At 36.9% G+C, this 19,332-nt stretch overlaps 1 protein-coding gene across 4 annotated transcripts in view; it reads left to right on the forward strand.

The window, feature by feature from the left end:
- The window catches only part of LOC132112477 (kinesin-like protein KIF26B), an 88,509-nt gene that overhangs the window by 46,569 nt on the left and 22,608 nt on the right, over positions 1-19,332 (forward strand). For 3 of the 4 annotated variants that reach the window (XM_059519963.1, XM_059519964.1, XM_059519965.1), the window contains exon 5: positions 10,932-11,115. In XM_059519963.1, coding sequence (XP_059375946.1) covers positions 10,932-11,115 — 184 coding nt within the window. Of the gene's footprint in view, positions 1-6,136; positions 6,649-10,931; positions 11,116-19,332 lie in introns of those variants that run through there. The other variant, XM_059519966.1, reaches the window with a different exon arrangement.

The raw sequence follows: 19,332 nt of genomic DNA on the forward strand, positions 1-19,332 counted from the left end.
AGGTAATAACATAGTAATACCCTGACGTCCACTCAGCACACCTTGGCAACCACATAGTAACACCCCAGCAATCATCCAGAACATCCAGGCAACCACATAACAACATACTGAAAAACACTAGGAACTATTTATCAACACCTTGGCAACCTGCTAAACCACTCTGAACATCTTTGCAACACGTTGCCAACCATTCTGAACACCCTAGAAACTGCAATGCAACATGTTAAAAATATTCCTTGACAAAGTCTTGCTGCGGAAAATGATTATATTATATCATTAGAATGAACTTGTGAGTGTCCAGTTATACTCTTTACAAAAACATTCAGAACAACCTGTGGTGTGCTCACACGTCACACCAAAAGCAAAGTGAATATTTACATTGCTTTACGCTCTCTAGATTACTTGCGGGAAAAAATTAAATTAATTCTGATACAACCGGACATTTCGATAAGCTCTTTGCTTGACAGCATGTCAAGCAAATTTTCTGCTCGAGTTGAAATTTTCAGAAACAGTTGCGATTGAGGCAGATATTTCACATTTGTGACAAACGCATTGCCCAGTTCACATCATTTGAATCACATGAATTTGTGTCTATTTGCATCGGCTTTGTATGTAATTTACTTGTGTTAATAATTAATTTCACTTTAGGTGTGCATACACCATTTTAACCACATAGCAACACCCTGACAATCACCCAGAATGCCCTAGCAACTGCATTGCAACATGTTAAAACACACCAAATGCCTCACATTAATAACCCATTTGATTGTGAAAGAAATAACAAAGAACAAACAATTTTTCTGTGCGTTTTTAGTGATAAGTAATGCATTTTTTAATGGAGCTGATTATGAATTTTACAAAAACACACTCAGAGTTTGTGACAATAACAATGATTTTTTTTAAGCTGGAAGTGATGGACTTTACCCCTTTTTCTTTCAAATTTGCCTTTCCTATTCATCTTGTTTGGCAGAAAGGAGGGGCTGCTTAAAATTCAGAGCAATTAAATCCTGATCCCATCCATTTAGCTGTGAGAGGATGTGAGCGATCACTTAAAGAGCATTACAAAGCACTGACAAGTGGACACCAGGCCTTGTAATGACCCTGACATAAATTATAAATGCAGGATAGAGCCAGAGATGATTATGAGTTCTTCATGCACCATGACCACCACAGACATTACTGATCACAGACATCCAACTTAATATTCAGAGTAATGGTCATTTAGGGGCTTTATTTTGTTGATTTCAGTCTTTTACAGTACATTTGGTCCCAAACTGGAATATCTGTTCACATTTGGTCTCCTATTAGCATTGATTTAGCTATAGAGGACAATTAGACCATAGCCCCTTGATTAATAGACATGATTTGACTCACCAGGACAGTCAGACCCTGTGATCGTTGTGAGTTACTATATAACAAGCTACGGCCAAATGATATGCTTAAGCACAGAGGTTAATAATATAACAGCCCCGGAGTCAGCCATCGATGAGAGCCGCGATAATTCTGATGATAATCATGGTAATTACTATCAGCATTATCACTCAGAGGCATGAAATTGACCTCTAGAGGTCAGCCTGGATGGATTTAAGATTAGAGCCTGCAGGTCCTCTTTCCATTCCCTGATCTAATTAAATGTAAATAGAGGGTAAGATTGCCTACAATTCCCATAATTCCCTTACACTGCCAGTGGCTATTATAGGAGGGAGGCATGGCAAAAACTCTCCACCCACACTTTGTTCCAAAGGTTAGTGAGCTGTTCTACATAGACAACTGACTTCTAAGCAGCATCCTAAGTGAAATGTACATTTATAAGTGGCTGCTTTTGAACTCTACACTGGCAGCAAGCCAGTGCACCATCTCAATGGAAGATTCAGCTCACACAGAAATTCTAAATTTTTTTTTTTATAACATCTTTATATATTTTATAATTTGATATATATATATTTTTTTTTATTATTATACATTACACTTTATAATAAATCACCTATTTTGCTTCATGCCACAATGCTGCCCTATAATAATTTGGCCAAAATGAAGTATCTTAAAACAGTCTCCTATGATGCCTTAAAATGCTGCTTATGTACAGTAGTTCAGCACACTAGGTTTTGGCACAAAGCTTATGATTATCGAACATTAAGAACTTGCATGTTGTCCAATTAAAACAAGCCCTTGCCTCCCACTCCCGTGTTTCCTGCCTTGGCTGACATTTTTAATTTTGGAGGACACCCTGGAGCCTGTGAAGCAGAGGATCTTTGGTACTATAAATGGATGTGCAGCGGCTTTGGTCTTAATTGAGTCTGATGTTCTTCTGCATGCGCTCCAGATCAACAATATGTTTCTCAACACAAATATTCAGTGGCCTGATAAAGAACTTGTCTAATGTAATATTTACTGAAATGGTCAAAATTGACTTTATTTACTTTAAATTCATGTTTCATGTCTTATTGTGCACAGATGTTCAGTGCATTATATTCCAAAGAAAATAAATTCTTCTTATTTTTTCTTAGTAGTTCCAGCTATTATAAATACCAATAGCCAAATGACTATTTAAGCATCATTTTAAGCTAATTCTATTTGGTAAAACAGCCTTTTCAGTAAGTGGCATTGTTAATTTGGCTATCAGAACCATGTTGCATTCCTACATTTGTCCTTTAGCATCTGAGTCAGATTTGCCCATCAGTCAGTCCCTTTGTCAGCTGTTAACTAGCGTCACCATAGTAACAGCACATTCAGTACTGGTGTGTTCGTTGGTCTGCAGTCAGCAGTAATGGATCTGGCCTTCAGGAGGCTCAGCTCACCTCAGCACCACTTATGCTATGCGTTTATGTCTTGTTTGTAGACAAAAAAAAATTCGGATTCCCAAGCAGCCTTTGTAGCTCAACAGAAGCAACACATTTTGCATCCATGTAACGTATTTTAGAGTAAAACAGGAGTATAGAGTATAAGATTATAGAGTATAACTTAATCTATAATATATATATATATATATATATATATATATATATATTTATTGTACTGTATATAATTATGCTCTATATTTCTCCTTATGTTTTATAATTTGATTATTATTTAATATTATTTACAGTGAATATTTTTTATATTGATATACATTTAAATATCATTATATATGACCAGGCTTTTTCTTTGGCCTTTCACAACCATGGATTTGCCAATGCTGACTCACTAAGGCAGAATTCTGATTCAGAGTGCTCTCTGCCTCTGTGGTTTGTTTGGAAGAACCTTATCTGCAGAAACAGCCTCCAAGAGCTGCACAGCTCCGCAGGTTAGAGTCGCCCCGATTTATATTGGTACAACTCCTCTGGATATGCTCGATTTTAGCATCTTCATCCTCTTGACAGTCCTTCACATATCTATAGACTTTTGCACTTACAGTTTTTGAATTATTCGTCTTTAATGTGAGTGTGAAAAATACTTGCTACATGAAACCACATGCAAGAATGAACTACACAAAAACATACTGAAAAAGAATCTTTGATTCTCTATTAATAACAGAAAATAGAAATAAATGTAAGTTCATTTTTTTAAAGTACTTCTGCAACAAAGTAATTGAGGAGAGCGATAAAAGAAAAAAATAATTTGATAGTTAAAAATAGGTTTGGAAGAAGTCATTTCTCATTGGATTGCTTTGATTAACCCTTGGTTTAATCCGAGCGAGCTGACTTTAGACCCCAAAAATAAATGCTTCTCAGCCCAGTCAATTAACTCATAATGGCTCATTAGGTATTCCAGATACTAACTAAAGTAAACAGCTTCATTAGCAGAGGATCTGTCGACATCAGAGAACCGTGGCATCGTTTGGCAATGGGGTTGTGCAGAAAGCTAATAAATTAGTGATTAATTTTCAGAACAGGCCCAAAACGCAAACCCTGTCAGAAGTGTGCATATAAAAGAGGCTAAGAGATAGTGTCAGTCAAGTTTTTAATTGAGTGAGGCATTTAATTAGAATCCCGAGGCCAGAGTTTGGCTATAGAGTTCTGCTCATTTAAATATGAATAACCACTGCAAGTTCTATTTGCTACAGTGCCGTGTCTTAATTCACATACTATCTTTACTGAAACATAGAGATAAGAATTTAAGCATCCCAAATCATTATGTGCTAAAAATATGCCAGTTGTCCAAATGATATGCTTTTCTTGAGTTCTTGTATATGTGCATGTTTTACTGGCAAATTTTGCCCTCAAGTAGTTTGTGTTGATTCTCATTTTCTGTGTCCTAAATGTCCTATCCAAATACACACACACACACACACACACACACACACACACACACACACACACACGCATACATTTGACAAGGAGGTCAGGATTCTTTGATGACTATAAATTTGAAAATAACAGTATAGAAATCTTCTGTAAAATTATAAATGTCTTTACGGTCACTTTTAATCAGTTTAATGAATGAAAATAGTAGTTTAATAAATAAAAACACTTTTAAACTATAAAATATTAATTTTTTAAACTATTTAAACTAAATCTCATATGTTTACATTGTTAATATATGTTTATTTACTCAACATATTTGATGACTGGCAATATATTGTCCAATGAAATACATTTTGTAATATATACATTTGATGGTTTACTTCATGTATTTCCTTAAGCTATGTTGGTTACAGATTTGAAATATAAGCTGCTAACATACACAAGCTAAAACAGTGTTCAATATGGAAGTTTTAGATAAAAATAAAATTTTATGACATGATATAATGTCTAAATATTGCCAAACAAGTTGAATTTGTTATAGCATACAAGCATATTACTCTTTCTGTTTCTGTCATACAGAAATAGTGTGCTAGTATGCAAATTCATCCAGAGTCCTGCTACACACACTTTCTTATTACTAACAAAGTACATACTTGAGTTCATGGTACAAGTATGCAAAGTCATCAAGTCACATTTTTCTTCCACTGAAACCATGAATCAGTTCTAATTGTTTTTGCTAATGAGACTCATTAGCACAAATAAGCTGACATATATGAAACAGATATGTATATCAATGGCTGAACCGATGCCTGCTTATCTCTCGTCCCCGCTTACTCTCATTATGCAAGCGGATCCCCTTTAATCTGCACCATATGGGTAAAATGCTGACTAATTAGAAGCGATATGTAATGTGTGTTATGTTAAATCTCTAGGGTGTGTGCTATAGCAATGGGAACGCTGTGGCCTGCCCCTTTCATGCTCTGTTTGAGGTTGAATTTCAATGCGGAGGCTCTGCAACTGTGGTTCAGTGCAGAATGTATGAAAAGTGACAGGGAAATTAGACAACAGACCCTCTGACACAAAGCGCCGCCAGAACACGACTGCAGGGGAAATCTGGCTGCAGGCTTTTCTTCTTTCCAGCACCGCAGGAGTGAAACGACATCACCCAAATATGTCTAAGGATGTTCTGAGTCCTCTGCATTCGAGGAGATGAAGGTTGTTTTAAGGATAATAGTGAAGTTCAGCTCAGTTTCTGGCTACACAGAGAACTGACGTTCATACTGACATTATTAGCCTGCTGGGTAGGTCTGACCCAGTGGATTAGTCACTTACTTCCTTGGCTTGCCATGACCTGAGTGTAATCTTTTGTGCCGTCTCAGTTTTTTATACAATTTCTGACTCATCTATTTCTGACTGATTACTGAAAGTTTTGTGAAAGTTCCCTGTTAGCTGGGAAGTCATGAATGAATCATATTGCATTTTTTTTCACTTTTCCTTTTCACTTTTCTTGTTCGAGGTGCACATCTTCAGCTTCCATTGCAGTTTGCAGTTAAATGTCTCTTCTTAACATACGTTCATGCTCTCATTCTCATATCTGAGCTGCCTACACATGAAGAGAGTTTCCATCAAGGCTTTGCATTTCGTATTATATATCCCCTTTCAGAACACTGGGCATGTATTTTAGTGTCATTTAGTTTGTGGCCACAGCTGTATGATTTTCTGGAACAGTATGGAAAGAGTGAGTGCAGATGTGCCCGAGCTCTAGGTCCAACTTTACTGTTGCCTTTGGTGTTGAAAAGAAATCCTTGGAGAAGTGTGAGGTACGTTACAGATGGAGAGAGTGAGAAAGAGCGAGCGAGAGCGAGAATGAGATTGTTGCGAGGATTGAATAGCAGACATTATCAGCTGAGCACAGGGGCTGAGAGGAGGCAATGTGATGTTGTTCCTGTCTGTGTCTTCCCTGCTTCCTGTTTGGATCTCTTCACCCGGTCTCGCTTCGTTTTGAGCCTGGACGTCCTTTCCTGGACAATGTAATCAAAAGAACAAGCCAAACAGAGACATGGAGGAAAGAGACTGAGAAAGATATGGTCAAGTGTGAGAGAGAGGAAGGGAAGAGCAATGAAAAAGAGAGAGAGGGAGAGATGAGATTGGCAAGCCGGCGCGTAGGCAGTCAGGAGTGCTCAGGTGTGGGGATAAAGCTATCCGCTCCTTGCCGAGGAACCGCTTCAGTTGATCTGGTGTAGATACATTAGAGGAGGGGCGCTCAACATTATCCACCATCCACAAATAGCACAACACGGAGAACTAATGGATTCCTGATTAGCTGTCAGACTCCACATTCAATCTGGAGGACACCTGTTTAAGAGCGGGCAGGAAGACAGAACTGGACACTCAGGGCTCATCGGGCCCTCTAAATGATGGACAGGTGAGAGACAAGTAATCTTTTTCTCAAGCCTCAGTGGATTGAAATATCTTGCTGGTGGTGTTTGCTAAGGCGGAACGTATTCTCTAACATTTCAGTTGAAATATTTACATTTGTTTGAGTTCATTTGTTGTATAGTTTTATTGGAACTTACTTCAGTTAGATTTACAGTACTCAGGATATCTGAGTTGAGTCTATGTGGTAGATTTATGTAATTCCCTAGCATCCGCCTAGAAAACCCTAGCAACTCCATAGCAACAGGCTGAAAACCAAAAGTTCTTTGGCAGTGCCTGGCAACCACACAGAACACCCTAGAAACTCTGTAGCAACATGCTGACATCCACAAGACCTTAGCAACTGTGTGGTAATTCCCTAGCAACCCTCTGAAGACCCTAGCAACTCCATAAAAACATGCTGACATGGCAGAAGACCTTGGCAACTGTATGATAATGCCCTGGCAACCATCCAGATCACCCTGGTAACTCCATAGCAACATACTGACAGGGAGGAGACCTTAGCAAATGAATGGTAATTCTCTAACAACTGCCCAGAAAACCCTAGCAACTCCGTAGCAACAGGCTTGCAACCAGAGTTCCTTTGGCAATGCCCTGGCAACAACCCAGAACACCCTACAAACTCCATAGCAACATGCTGACAAACAGAAGACCTTAGCGACTTTATAGTGATGCCACGGCAACAACCCAGAACTCTCTAGCATCACGGCAGTGTGTATTGGACAGTTTATTGTTGATATATTTGTGACTGCGCTTTAATTGAATGGCTAAATTATTTTAGTTTGGTTTATATAATGCCTTATGTGCTTATATGGTTAGGATGACATAAGGATTATATAAATTGTAATTTTCTGAAGATGATGAGAAGGAAAGATGTTGTCTGTTTTCTAAATCAGAGTGTTCATCTAAAAAGCTATTTAAGGAAATCTCATTAACGCCTCTGCAAAATAACACATTCTCTATCTCGCCTGAGTTTGGATCAAGCCAATTCACGCAAAGTGTCCTCCTAATTTTCATATAATTTCTCTGCTGATGTGTTTTGACTTTTAACAAGAATAATCTCCATCTATTCTCTTCAGGTCTGTCTCAGGCAGGTAACAACCAATGGTATGCTATTTATGTAGGACAAGAGGGCTCAAATTAGAAGCACATGGTGGAAACAACAGTTTGCGTCAAGACTTTCCTTGCCAGCTCATTAAGGTTTCGGTCAGTGTGTTTGTTAACAGTGTGTGTGAGAAAGAAAACTGTTTTCCTGCCATTAATGAGTGTCATAATAATTACCTTACTTTGCTCTTCACACATTATCTTGGAGCACAGCCATGTACTTTGTCACAACCCTTAGGGGGTTACGCAAAGGTTTTACACACAAACACACACTTCATATTCCTGAAAATTAATTCAGGTGATAATTTGTCTAATTTCTGAAAAGGTTTGCTCATACCGTTGGCGTCTAAAGCATTCAGTCTGATGATTTCATAGCTTGCACGGTAACTGTATCTCTAGACCTGATTTATACACAAACACTGAGTGTTATTATTACTTCCAGCTATATTTCACCTGCTCTTATCTGCCAGGGTATTTATTATTGTTGCCTCAATTTATTCCCTTACAGTAACCACTTCTCTCGACGTAAATGGGATCAATTCGCAAAATATTTATCAAATAGCAGTTCTGAACTACAGCACTTGAGTTTTTCTGCGACTGCCAGAGGCTGAGGTGTATTTCTATATGACATGAAGTGATTTTGCAAGGAGACCTAGGCTACTTTCTTTCCTCTCTGTATTTTTGACCTTGAATAGATTTGCACAAGTTGGCAAAGGTGGAGAGCTTCAAAACTAATGATTGTGCCTGAAGGTACTACTACTGCAAAATGAAATAACTGACACTTTCCTTCTGCTAATCTGAGATCCATCTTCTAGATCCCTTGGGAGGGAGTTTGTGATGATGTCTGTATTGAAGTTTAGAGTGTAGATCTGCCCTGTCATGTTATGTGCAATATTTCAAACTTTTCTAGCTCCATAGAGTTCATTAAAGTATCACTGCTAGACGCACCACCAAGACCTTTAAAAACTGCACCCAAACAGAAAGAGCAGCTAAATTGTCTTTCCTGCGGAAAAGACCTGCTTAGGCCAGCATGAATTGCAAGGCTGGTTAGTGTGCAACTGGTAGGTGGGCTACTGTATCCTGCTGTTGTCGAGCAGCATTGTCTTTTTGGAAAAACTGGTTGACCTTCCTTTCTTTCTTTCTTACTAAGGTCTTTACAATATTTGTTCACACAACTGAATATATATTCAGACTAAAATAGTCTATGAAAAGGTTTTAATATTGATTGTTTCATTAGAAAAAGTGAAAAGCCACAGCTTTGAAAAAAAGTAAAAAGTTGAAAGAAAAAATAACATTTAAAATAATAATCCTTCTAGGCTTTTTGTGTGTTTGTTTATTTTCTTCTTAATGCTTATTCATGGCGAGAACCAGTTAATCTGTCTGTTATACACACTATTAGGCTTTTTAGTTGGTATCTTTATTGTACATATTTTAATTCTTTATTGTAAGTATTGTAATCCTAGTCATTTATTTCATGCACCTGAAGCAGTATGTCTATAATATAAAACAAGATCTTTGAAAACTGGCAAAATATTGTACTTTTCCTATCTGAAATGTTCACATCTCGCATTTTGATCATGATAGCGACTCACAATAGAAAGCCAATCAAAGCTTATGCTTAAGATAAGCATTGATTGGCATTTTTATTTGTGTCCTAGTCCTATTATGGGCATAATTATGGGTGTAAATTGATTTAGGACCCATTATGAAACATTTTTTAGCCTGAGGATACAGCAACCATTTGGACTTGAAGGGAACACATTTGTCTTATCTTTTTCTATTATTCTTTAGAGGCAAGCAATCATACTTCTTGAGATATCACACCCTAAACATGACTTCTCAGATAATAAATGTTTTAGATAAAGAGATCAGGGCCTGGAAAATATGTTTTACAGTCCTTTTTGGGTCCCCAGCAACAAATAAACAAATTATTTTCCCCATGCCATGTTTTCAAATAACCTCTCTCTTCATCCCTGTACCAAAATCCTTGTTTCACTTGAGGTGTTTCAGTTTTTTAACTGCAATTTCAGCCTCCACCATCCAATCCCTGAGCCACTGGGAGTCTAAATGAGGCTGTGATAAGTCTTTGCACAGATATGTTTGGTCAGGTGAAAATGCTGGACTGGTTGATCAATACTTCTCTAAGAGCCAATTGAAACAGTCTCTAACAGGATGCGAGACCACATCAGTCGACCCTCACTTCTCCTGCTCCCGAGTCAAAGCTATTCTCCATATCTCTTCAAGCTCTAAATACACAAGGATTTCACCTGATGTCCACAAGTACAGTCATCCAGTGAAGGTGGATCAACTCAATTACTTTGGTTCCCACTGTGTATGTGATTTCTTGATGAAAGATCGAAATTACAATTTGTAAGGACAAAGTTAAACTTTAGTCGAAATTGGTGATCAGTGATGGAATAGTCAACAAAATTCAAGGACAAGTAAATACTGACAGATTTTTAACTTAGGATTTGTAATTTATTGACAACGTAAAAACAGTTTAGATCTCATTTGTCTACCAGGAGTGGGGTTCATTGGATCTTAAGTCCAACACCTTAACCACTTGGCCATCCTGGGTCAGTTGGTTGGTTGGTCGGTCTGATTTCAGATATTCTAGAGCATGGCTTAGGGTTTCATTTCATAACAATAAGCCAGCTTTAACTCGAATATATAAAAATATACATCACTACTTTTCTTTCCTCTTGCTCTCTTTCTCTCTCTTTTTCTCTGTTGTTCTCACTGAGAAAGTTCAGATCCTGCCTGTTCTCTGTGAAAATTCAACAGTAAAGGAATGCTGGAAATGCTATTGTTGTGGCATTGAAGATCTTACAGATGTCTCTTTTCTATGCTGATTGGCTGTGACATGCATGTAATGGCTTGAAAGAGCATTTAACAACAAATCTTCATCAGTCTGTTTTGAGATGGACGCTAGAAACTAACAGAAAAATGTAAACTGTACAGCTTCACTTGATTGCTCATAAAATAAGATTTGGTCTGCATTGTTACGTTTGAACTTTACAAGCTACATTTTAAACTTGCAATACAGACCAATTTCCCTAAACAAACAAAAAACTCAAAATCAATGTAAACAGCCGAGGGATTGCAGCGTTTATGCACACATACACATCTGTTCTAGTTTTAACTTTGCTTATGTTTGTTTATCCTCAGGGCTGCCCAGAAATTGAATCTATCCTCCAAGAAGAAGAAGCAGCGCCCTGCACCCCCTGTGGCATGTGATCCGCCTCTTTTTCCCACCAACTTCAGTGGCATCCTGCAGGTGTCTCCACCCCCTGCTCCGCCCTGCCTCTTACGGGCAGTCAACAAAGTTAAAGACACTCCCGGCATGGGCAAGGTAGGATCTTTAGTAATGTAGCAAAACACCTGTGTTTAGCTCTTGTTGTTTTATTAGTCTTTACTCTCATCGAGTCTGTTTTTCACCCAACATACTGTATGAACATATATACTGTAAATGCTTACAGATATACCAACTATAGTTTGCCACAGACTTTCACTTCACTGTCTGATTTAAAACCTGTTACCAGGAGTGGGGTTCAAAACATTCATTGGATCTTAAGTCCAACACCTTAACTACTTAACCAATCCTGATCTGGTTTTGTGGCTGATATGTCCATCAGTTCTTTGTTCAAATTAACCATCTGCTCTCGGACAAAAGGATTGGAGATTTTCCATTACTGTTTATAGTTTTAGTAGAATAGAAGACATTGCTTTGATACCAAGAGTGGGGGACGAACACAAGTCTAACACATTTGTCTATTGGATCATAAGTCCAACATCTTAACCACGTGGCCACCCCGGTATTTTTTACAGGGCTGTAGGTTAGGAATAGCTTCTCTAATATGCATTTAAAAGTCTGCTGAGCAACAAAAGAGAGGCAAAACAGACACATTTTATTATGATTAAATAAGAAAATAAACACCTTTACTCCTGGCATTAATATCCATTTACAAATAGAGGTCCTTCCCCAAAAGGTGCTTACAGGATATACATTTTATATGGATTTCATGCATTTTGTTCCACAGGAGAAATAAATGTCATGCATGTTTGAAATTACTTAAAGGTGAGTGAATGATGACAGTATTTAGCTTTTTGGACAATCTGTTACTTTAACATCAAGTGTAAACTGGGCCGAAATGCTGTTGAAATTGTGAACTGAACATAATAAAAGTAGCTTCAGTTTTAGTTTTGTGATGCAGGCATCATAAAACGCAGCTAGCTGATAAATGTAGGCATGAGATTTGCGCTTTGGCAGCATTACAGAACATATGGGGCGGATGCGAGAGAATGTTTCCTGCAGAATACATGTAGATATCACAGGTGAAAGTGTTCTGCTGTAAGAGAGATGCAGGTGAGGAGTGGTTTAAGATGCAAGAATTAAGAGGAACATAGACCTTCGATGTGACATTCATAGGCAGTCATGGCCTAATGGATAGAAAGTAACCCTTGTAACCCCATGTTCATGGGTTCTGGTCCGACAGGGATTATCAGTGAGGGCAGTGAATTACCAGCACTTTCTCCACCCTCAAGACCCTTGAATGAGGCATCAAACCCCGAACTGCTCCCTGACATTGGTTGCCTGCTGCTCTGGGTGTGTTTATTTGGATGGGTTAAATGCAGAGCACATATTCCAAGTATGGGATGTCATGTCTTTTCCTTTTAAATTATTGGGGGTTCTTCTCATCTGACCTGACTGGTTCATAAGGCTGTTGTTGATAATAAGTAGCAGTCATTTAGAAGATACTTTCCAAAAGAAAGGAAATACATGGTGTTTATAACAGGAACAGTCCTCCTGAAGTTAAATGTCTTGGTTAAGAGAAGAATGGTGAAAAGAGATCATGAGCCAGAACCTTCCAGGGGCCCATTGGTTAAAATGTGCATATAGTGATCCTAAATGTGAATGTACAACAATTTTTTACATGAAAATCAAATGCAATGTGTCTACTTATGTAATTCCCACAAATATGCTCTTTATGGTTCAGTTGGTTGAAGTTGAACTATTAGTATAAGATAACAGATAACTTAATTAAAAAAAAAAAATCAAAAATCATGTTTTGTCATTGTGCATTGCAATTAATCTCAATCAAACTGCATTTGGGTTATTTTAATTAGGTTAAAAATAACTAAAAAACACAGCTAACTAACACAATAAAACACAGAAAAACATGATAATATATATTTCTTTAAAACAGTCAACAGTTTATTTTTTTGCAAATAAACTCTTCATTTTCATGTCAGTTTATGCCTTTATAAATCCTGATTTGTTCCTCAAATGTGATAAAATCAATTTTGAATGAATACAAAGACAGGATATACAACAACTTAAAGGTATAGTTCACCCAAAAATGAAAATTCTGTCATTAATTACTCGTTCTAAACTCGTTCTAATTTGTGTTCCGAATGATGTCTTTCAGGTTTAGAATGAAATCAGGGTGAGTAATTAATGACAGAATTTTCATTTTTGTGTGAACTAACACTTTAATAACCAAAACTCAATATTGCAAACAACTTAGCTGCAGGGATTTGAAGCCTCATTTGTCCATTGGATCTTAAATCAAATAATTCATTTCCATTTCCAACATTACTATATTCTGTTGGAAATTTACATTGATCTTCCAGGACTGGGTTTTAAACCCATGAGGAGATTCATCCATTGGATCGTAAGTCCAATGCCTCTGTAACAGATGAGCGTTGCAATGGAGTAGGGGATCAATGAAACAGGCAGGGTCAAAACACCAACAAACAAGGAAAGTTGTCCATTTAAAGGTACTTACAGTAAGAACCAGTTTTGAGAAACTAATTCATTAACAACCCAAACAGCCAAATTACCCTATTCTGTATTAAGCTCACATCAATCTACCAAGAGTGGGGCTCAAACCCACAAGGGTTGGAACTTGAGTCAAATGCCTTAACCACTCTGCCATCCTGGTTACTGTTCCAGAGTGGCTGGTCGTACTTGTCTCATCCATACACTTCAGATCAGAAAACCATTCAGTTGAATCTCTAGTAAACCAGCATCATTATACACTGCAAAAGCAATTTCAGTACCCTCAACAAAACATAATGGAAAGTCTTCACTCTGTCTGACTCTGTCCTGTCTTTATGGCTGCATTCCTTTATCAATTTACATGCTCAGTCAGCAACCCATTCACATCACTGATTTCTCTGTCAGTTTGTTGTTTTTCTATTTAAAACCAAGCTCTGGTACAGACAGAATCCGTCAAACGCATGCATTGGTGCGAGCGCTGACAGCAGAGGAGCCCCGCATGGTGAAAGCTGATCTTGATCTCCAGTGCATCGCAGGGAAACCAGCATATCTGGCATTCCTCTCAGACAACAGAGGATGGGGGATATTCCTCTGTGTTTGGACTTGATTCGGGTCATGATATCTAGTTCTGGCACCTAACAGAACCATCTCATATGGATGTGGGTTTGTCTAAAGCATCTTCTGTCAAACAAAACCGTGACGTTTGAAAGCTGATTTTGAGAGACTCATTATTAACCACATTGTGAGTTGGTATTGAGAACTTTCGGTGAGTTCATAAAGAGTCATCTTGCATTGGAACAGCTTGAGTTCTTCTGTAAACAACACCCACATTTAGGCTGCATGTTATGCGTTGCACTGGCAAACTAAAATTAATCTTTCTCCAGTCAACCGGAACATAAGCAGGATTGTGGGCAATGCAAATTCTGGCATTTGCAACTGAAAAATTGCACCTTTCTCAAGGGACAAGGCTGTAACAGTGACCTTTGGATATAAGAACATTGTGCGATAAGATATTGATGGGTGTAGATGCTCTATATGGCTGCTTTTGTGGTGCTCACAGAAAGTGATCGGCTTTGAGATAGAGATGAAAGACAGATATATCATTCGTATTTGTACTGAATAGAACTAATCAAATAAAAACAGTATCTGAAATAAATTGTGCTCTGCACTCTGGCAAATTTACATGTGACATTCTGCTTCTATGATGATGTGAATATTATTAGGAATTCGCTCTAAATGTTTGTGTGAATGATGTTACCCTTTCATCTTCTGCCTTGCCGTTTCACACCAGTTCACATGGCGATGGTGATTTGCACCATCAGGGTTTTTATGACTGTGACTAGAGAAAATACCAATGGCTTCTCCATTATCTTGCTAATGATAAAGCAATTGATGGATGTCTTTCAGACACGTCTGGATGCTAAATTTGTACATGTGTCCAGTGAGTTTAACAGATCAAAGCAAGTCTATATTTTCCTTTGTCCTGTTTCTTCATCTTTGAGACTGTTTCCATTTCATCCTTACTCTTCTCTAGTACATTTCTGGTGGTTTATAGGAATCCTGAGAGTTTGAAAAATATATCAATCTTCTGGACAGTACAGGCATTGACCTAAAAAAAAGAAATGATATTCAGTGGCTAATCAATTTTTAACAGCGCTTTCTAAAACTGAGGTGTTAAAGAAAAACACCTTACAGGCATCACGGAGTGAGCAGAACACATGGGAATTTAGTAGTCTGAAATATTCATCCCAATATTCCTGTGATAATTTAACTGTGTAAAACAGAATATCAGTTTACACCTCAAGGAAATGTGACACCAGCGAATGATTCATAACTTTATATTACATGTAAATGTCTTTTTAATTAACTTTGCAGACCCTGCCTAGAAGATAACAGATTAAAGGTTGATATAAAGTCCTGTTCTGCTCTTATATCTATTATAATGGACATATCAACTTATTGATTCTACAGAGTAATCCAAGAGGGGATCTTTCAGCCCATTATAAAATATGAAGCTTGCTTTCTCTGCATGGCTACAAGTGCATATAAGTAGCTGGATAAGATCTGTGCATCCCCGGTCCATACTTCAAATGCCATGATATAAATCAAATCAATCGTTGAAATGAAAAGTGTTCAAATGGCATTTCATCATGACTTTTTTTTCTTAACTCTTCTCTAAATATCATGGAATAAACCATAGTATGTGTATTTGTTTTGTTTATAGAAACAAAATAAATATAATAAGCAATGAACCTGTTATCATAAGGCATTAACTAATCCACAAGTGTGCAAATGTTTTCACTAGGAAGTGACCTCAAGCTAACCAAGATGATTTTTGATTGACTGATTGATTGATTGACTCATTTGTTAATTAATTAATTAATTAATTAATTAATTAATTAATTCATTCATTCATTCACAAAACATGTTTATTTTTGATATGGGCATCACTGAAAAGGTATAATGATAACTTGCATCGCTTATTGAACTCCAAGTTATTTATTTTTTATTTTTTTTGAGGTGTAATCGGTTTTTGATGTCAGGTGTTTATTCAGTGACCGCTCCTATAGATTAATTTCAGGTCAAAATGTTTCAAATCTGGCTGTAACTTGTCTTTTTGAACTACTCATTAAAAGAAGCGGCTCACTGTTCACTCTATATTTTGGATTCACTTAAAAGAGCCGACTCATAAGGGTCAGTTCAGTTCTTTAAACTGATAGCACAGCTACATAGTCTGGTAGCACAGCATGTTTTTGATTCGATTTGCTAAAATAAACTGAGTCATTTGTTTGTGAATCGGTCTATACTGATTGGACTGTATGTTTTTGATTCACTAAAAAGAACTGGCTCCCTAAGAGTCATTCGTTCGTGATTGGACTACACTCGCCGCGCAGCATGTGTTTGACTCACTTAAAAGAACTGAATCATTAGAATAATTTGTCAACGAATCAGTCTAGTCTTGTCCCGTTGTATGTTATCTTACGTGTGTGTATGCCGCTGAAACAACTGGATAGAAAAAAAAAATAATAATTTTTGCTTTCATTGGCTTGTATCAAATTCAAATCAAACCCAATTTGACCACTCGGGTAAAAAATTCAGTATTTTGCCTTGGTGATGAAGAGGATTACGTTTGAGGTACAGGGAAACAGTACAGGTAATGATACAGTCTATGCTGGCTCTTCAAGCACTTCAAGAACAAGTTCATATATGCCCTAAAATTACCTTGAGACTGTTTGATTGAAGGTAATAGCAAATTAAATTGAGAAAACAGCGTTTGTTTGCATATTTCATCTGGTATTTTTTTTAACTTTTACAGTGACATTCTTGTTTGAAGTGTCACTCAAGTTTCCAAATAGATTTGGGGGCTATTATATCTTATTTAGGCATGAATAAAATTAGGTTTTATAATGTAATTATGACAAGTAGTAGCTATGTGGGCACCACTGAGTCAGTAGGCTATGTGGGTTTAGCTCTCGTTCCAGTGTTCTTAAAGATCTGTAATAACCCAGAAGAGAGCATCTCCTTTAATTAGTCGTGCTGCTTTATCCAAACTGTTCTCACCCACAAGAGCTGTGATAGCTCATAGAGAGACCACCACCTCTTCCTCCTCCATCCTGCCGCATATGCTGTCTAATGAGCCCCCCCACCGTGATCTTATTCCTGCTTCTGAAACTCAGAGGCTCAATGCAGGCAATGGGTTGCAAATCACCAAACAGAAGGAATTCTATTTGTGTTAATGGGTTTTGAGATGCCGGACGTGACTAAACAACCTGGGAGGATTGGTTATAAGAACAGAAAAAGACATGGCTCTTTGTAGTGCAGGGACTGTGGGTGTAAAAAGGGGTTTCATTAAATTCTGTCTGCCAGCACGTTATTAGATCTGAGCTGGTTTGAGGCTATTGGTGTTGAGACTTATCACTATTGCTCAGAGAGGAGCTTTACCTCAAAAGTAGACCGTATTGGCTTGTATAAATCGTACTGGATTTACTGTAGCTCCATGGCTAAAAATGCTGCCACTTGGATTAGGGTGATGTACAGGCAGCAATGCATAAAATGACAGTATCATTACAGCGTCAAAGTTCAGGCATTCCTCTTTTCCCAGTCTACAAAAGAGCTGTCCTGATTTGTGTGCACATATTCAGCAGGTTAGTCCAGAAGTGTTGTGTGTGATGTGTCCTCAACAATGCACCTCATGAATAATTCAGGTGGAATATGCAAAAACTGTAGGCAGGGTTCACTTTGCTATTAAATAACACCAGGATGAAATATTTAACACACCATAATGACATTCCTGGAAGTCTGTTTCCATGCAGGAAAGGCAAAAAGGTACAGTTTTACTTGTTCCTTGTAGTTTCCTACATACTACATTTTACACTATAATTAGAAGCATCTCAGTTGTGCTCAGATTTGCCAAGATACCAAAGTTTGCAATAAAAAGTCAGTATTTCAGTATGATCGCATGCATTTCTCATCAAAATCAGACAAAATTATAATTTTTTGTATTTTTTAAAATTCTGTTATGTCAGCATTTCTCTTTTGTATTTTTTTTCTGCTAAAGAAACATCTGACAAGTTGAAATTCAAAATAAAATATTTTTTATTATTTAAATACATTTTAAATAATATATATAAATTAATTTGTGTGTAATGCACAATTATTATACACATTATTTGCTATGATAATAATAATAATAATAATGCCAGTAACTATTACACATCTTTGAGGTTTCAGAAATTTCTAAAATTATAATTTTTTTAATATAAATATTTAATTTCATTAAGGAAAGGGAAGTATAATGTATATTAACTAATTCTAGCTATTGTTCTGATTTATCACTGCAAATAAAATGGAAAATATTTGTCATTTAATACACTGAGATTAGTGAAATTCACTTGAACTATTATAGAATTATTTCCCCTGTCGAGAATCAACAACATGGAAATTTCCTCTATAGGATCTCATCTGTTATTGATCCATAAATGAAAAAAAAATAAAAAATCTTGAGAGATGCTGTTTTATTATCTTTGTGCACAAAAACAATCAAGATAAACCATGAGAAAAAAATAGATCCCTGGGTGACTCTGATACTCTAGAGAAGCGATTTTCCTGCTTTATCAAAATGTCTATCAATGTAATGATGATGGCATTATAGTTGCTAATCCATATGGCGTCGAGATTAGATTTCTGTGGTAATTATGTCTGCTGCTTTGATTTTGGCTTTGCATTGCGAAGACAGACGCAACTGCTCTACTGTTCAAGGGTCAGAAAAGAAATGTTGTTTAAATATGTGCTTAACTAGAAATTTAATCTTCAATTCTTTGATTTCAGTAATAACATTTCACAGCATGACAGATGTTTTAACTGCCCCTTGAGCTGCTCTGTGACCACATTTCCATATCTCCATAACAAGCAAGGACTCATGGACTCGTATTAGTCACAGTTTATAGAGAACCAAGGAGCATTTATTTCTGGGAGGCATTTATAAATGGGATGATGCATTCAATAGGTCATAATTTCATCCGGGGCTATTTATTTAGCATAGCGAATATGGGCCAGTTATTTCAAAATAACAATAAATACATGATGTTACAAAAGATTTCTATTTCAAATGAATGGTGTTATAAATAAACAAATAAATAACTTAATAAATAAATAATATTAATAAAGTGTACCCTGGAGTAATAATGCAAATTCTGCTTTGCATCTCAAAATAGATAATAATAGAAAACTTATATTATTAAATGCAGCCTTGGTGTCCTGAAAATCTATGTTGTGAGTTAAGTATTT

This window comes from Carassius carassius, chromosome 32, assembly GCF_963082965.1.
Source record: "Carassius carassius chromosome 32, fCarCar2.1, whole genome shotgun sequence".
Taxonomy (NCBI): Eukaryota; Metazoa; Chordata; class Actinopteri; order Cypriniformes; family Cyprinidae; genus Carassius; species Carassius carassius.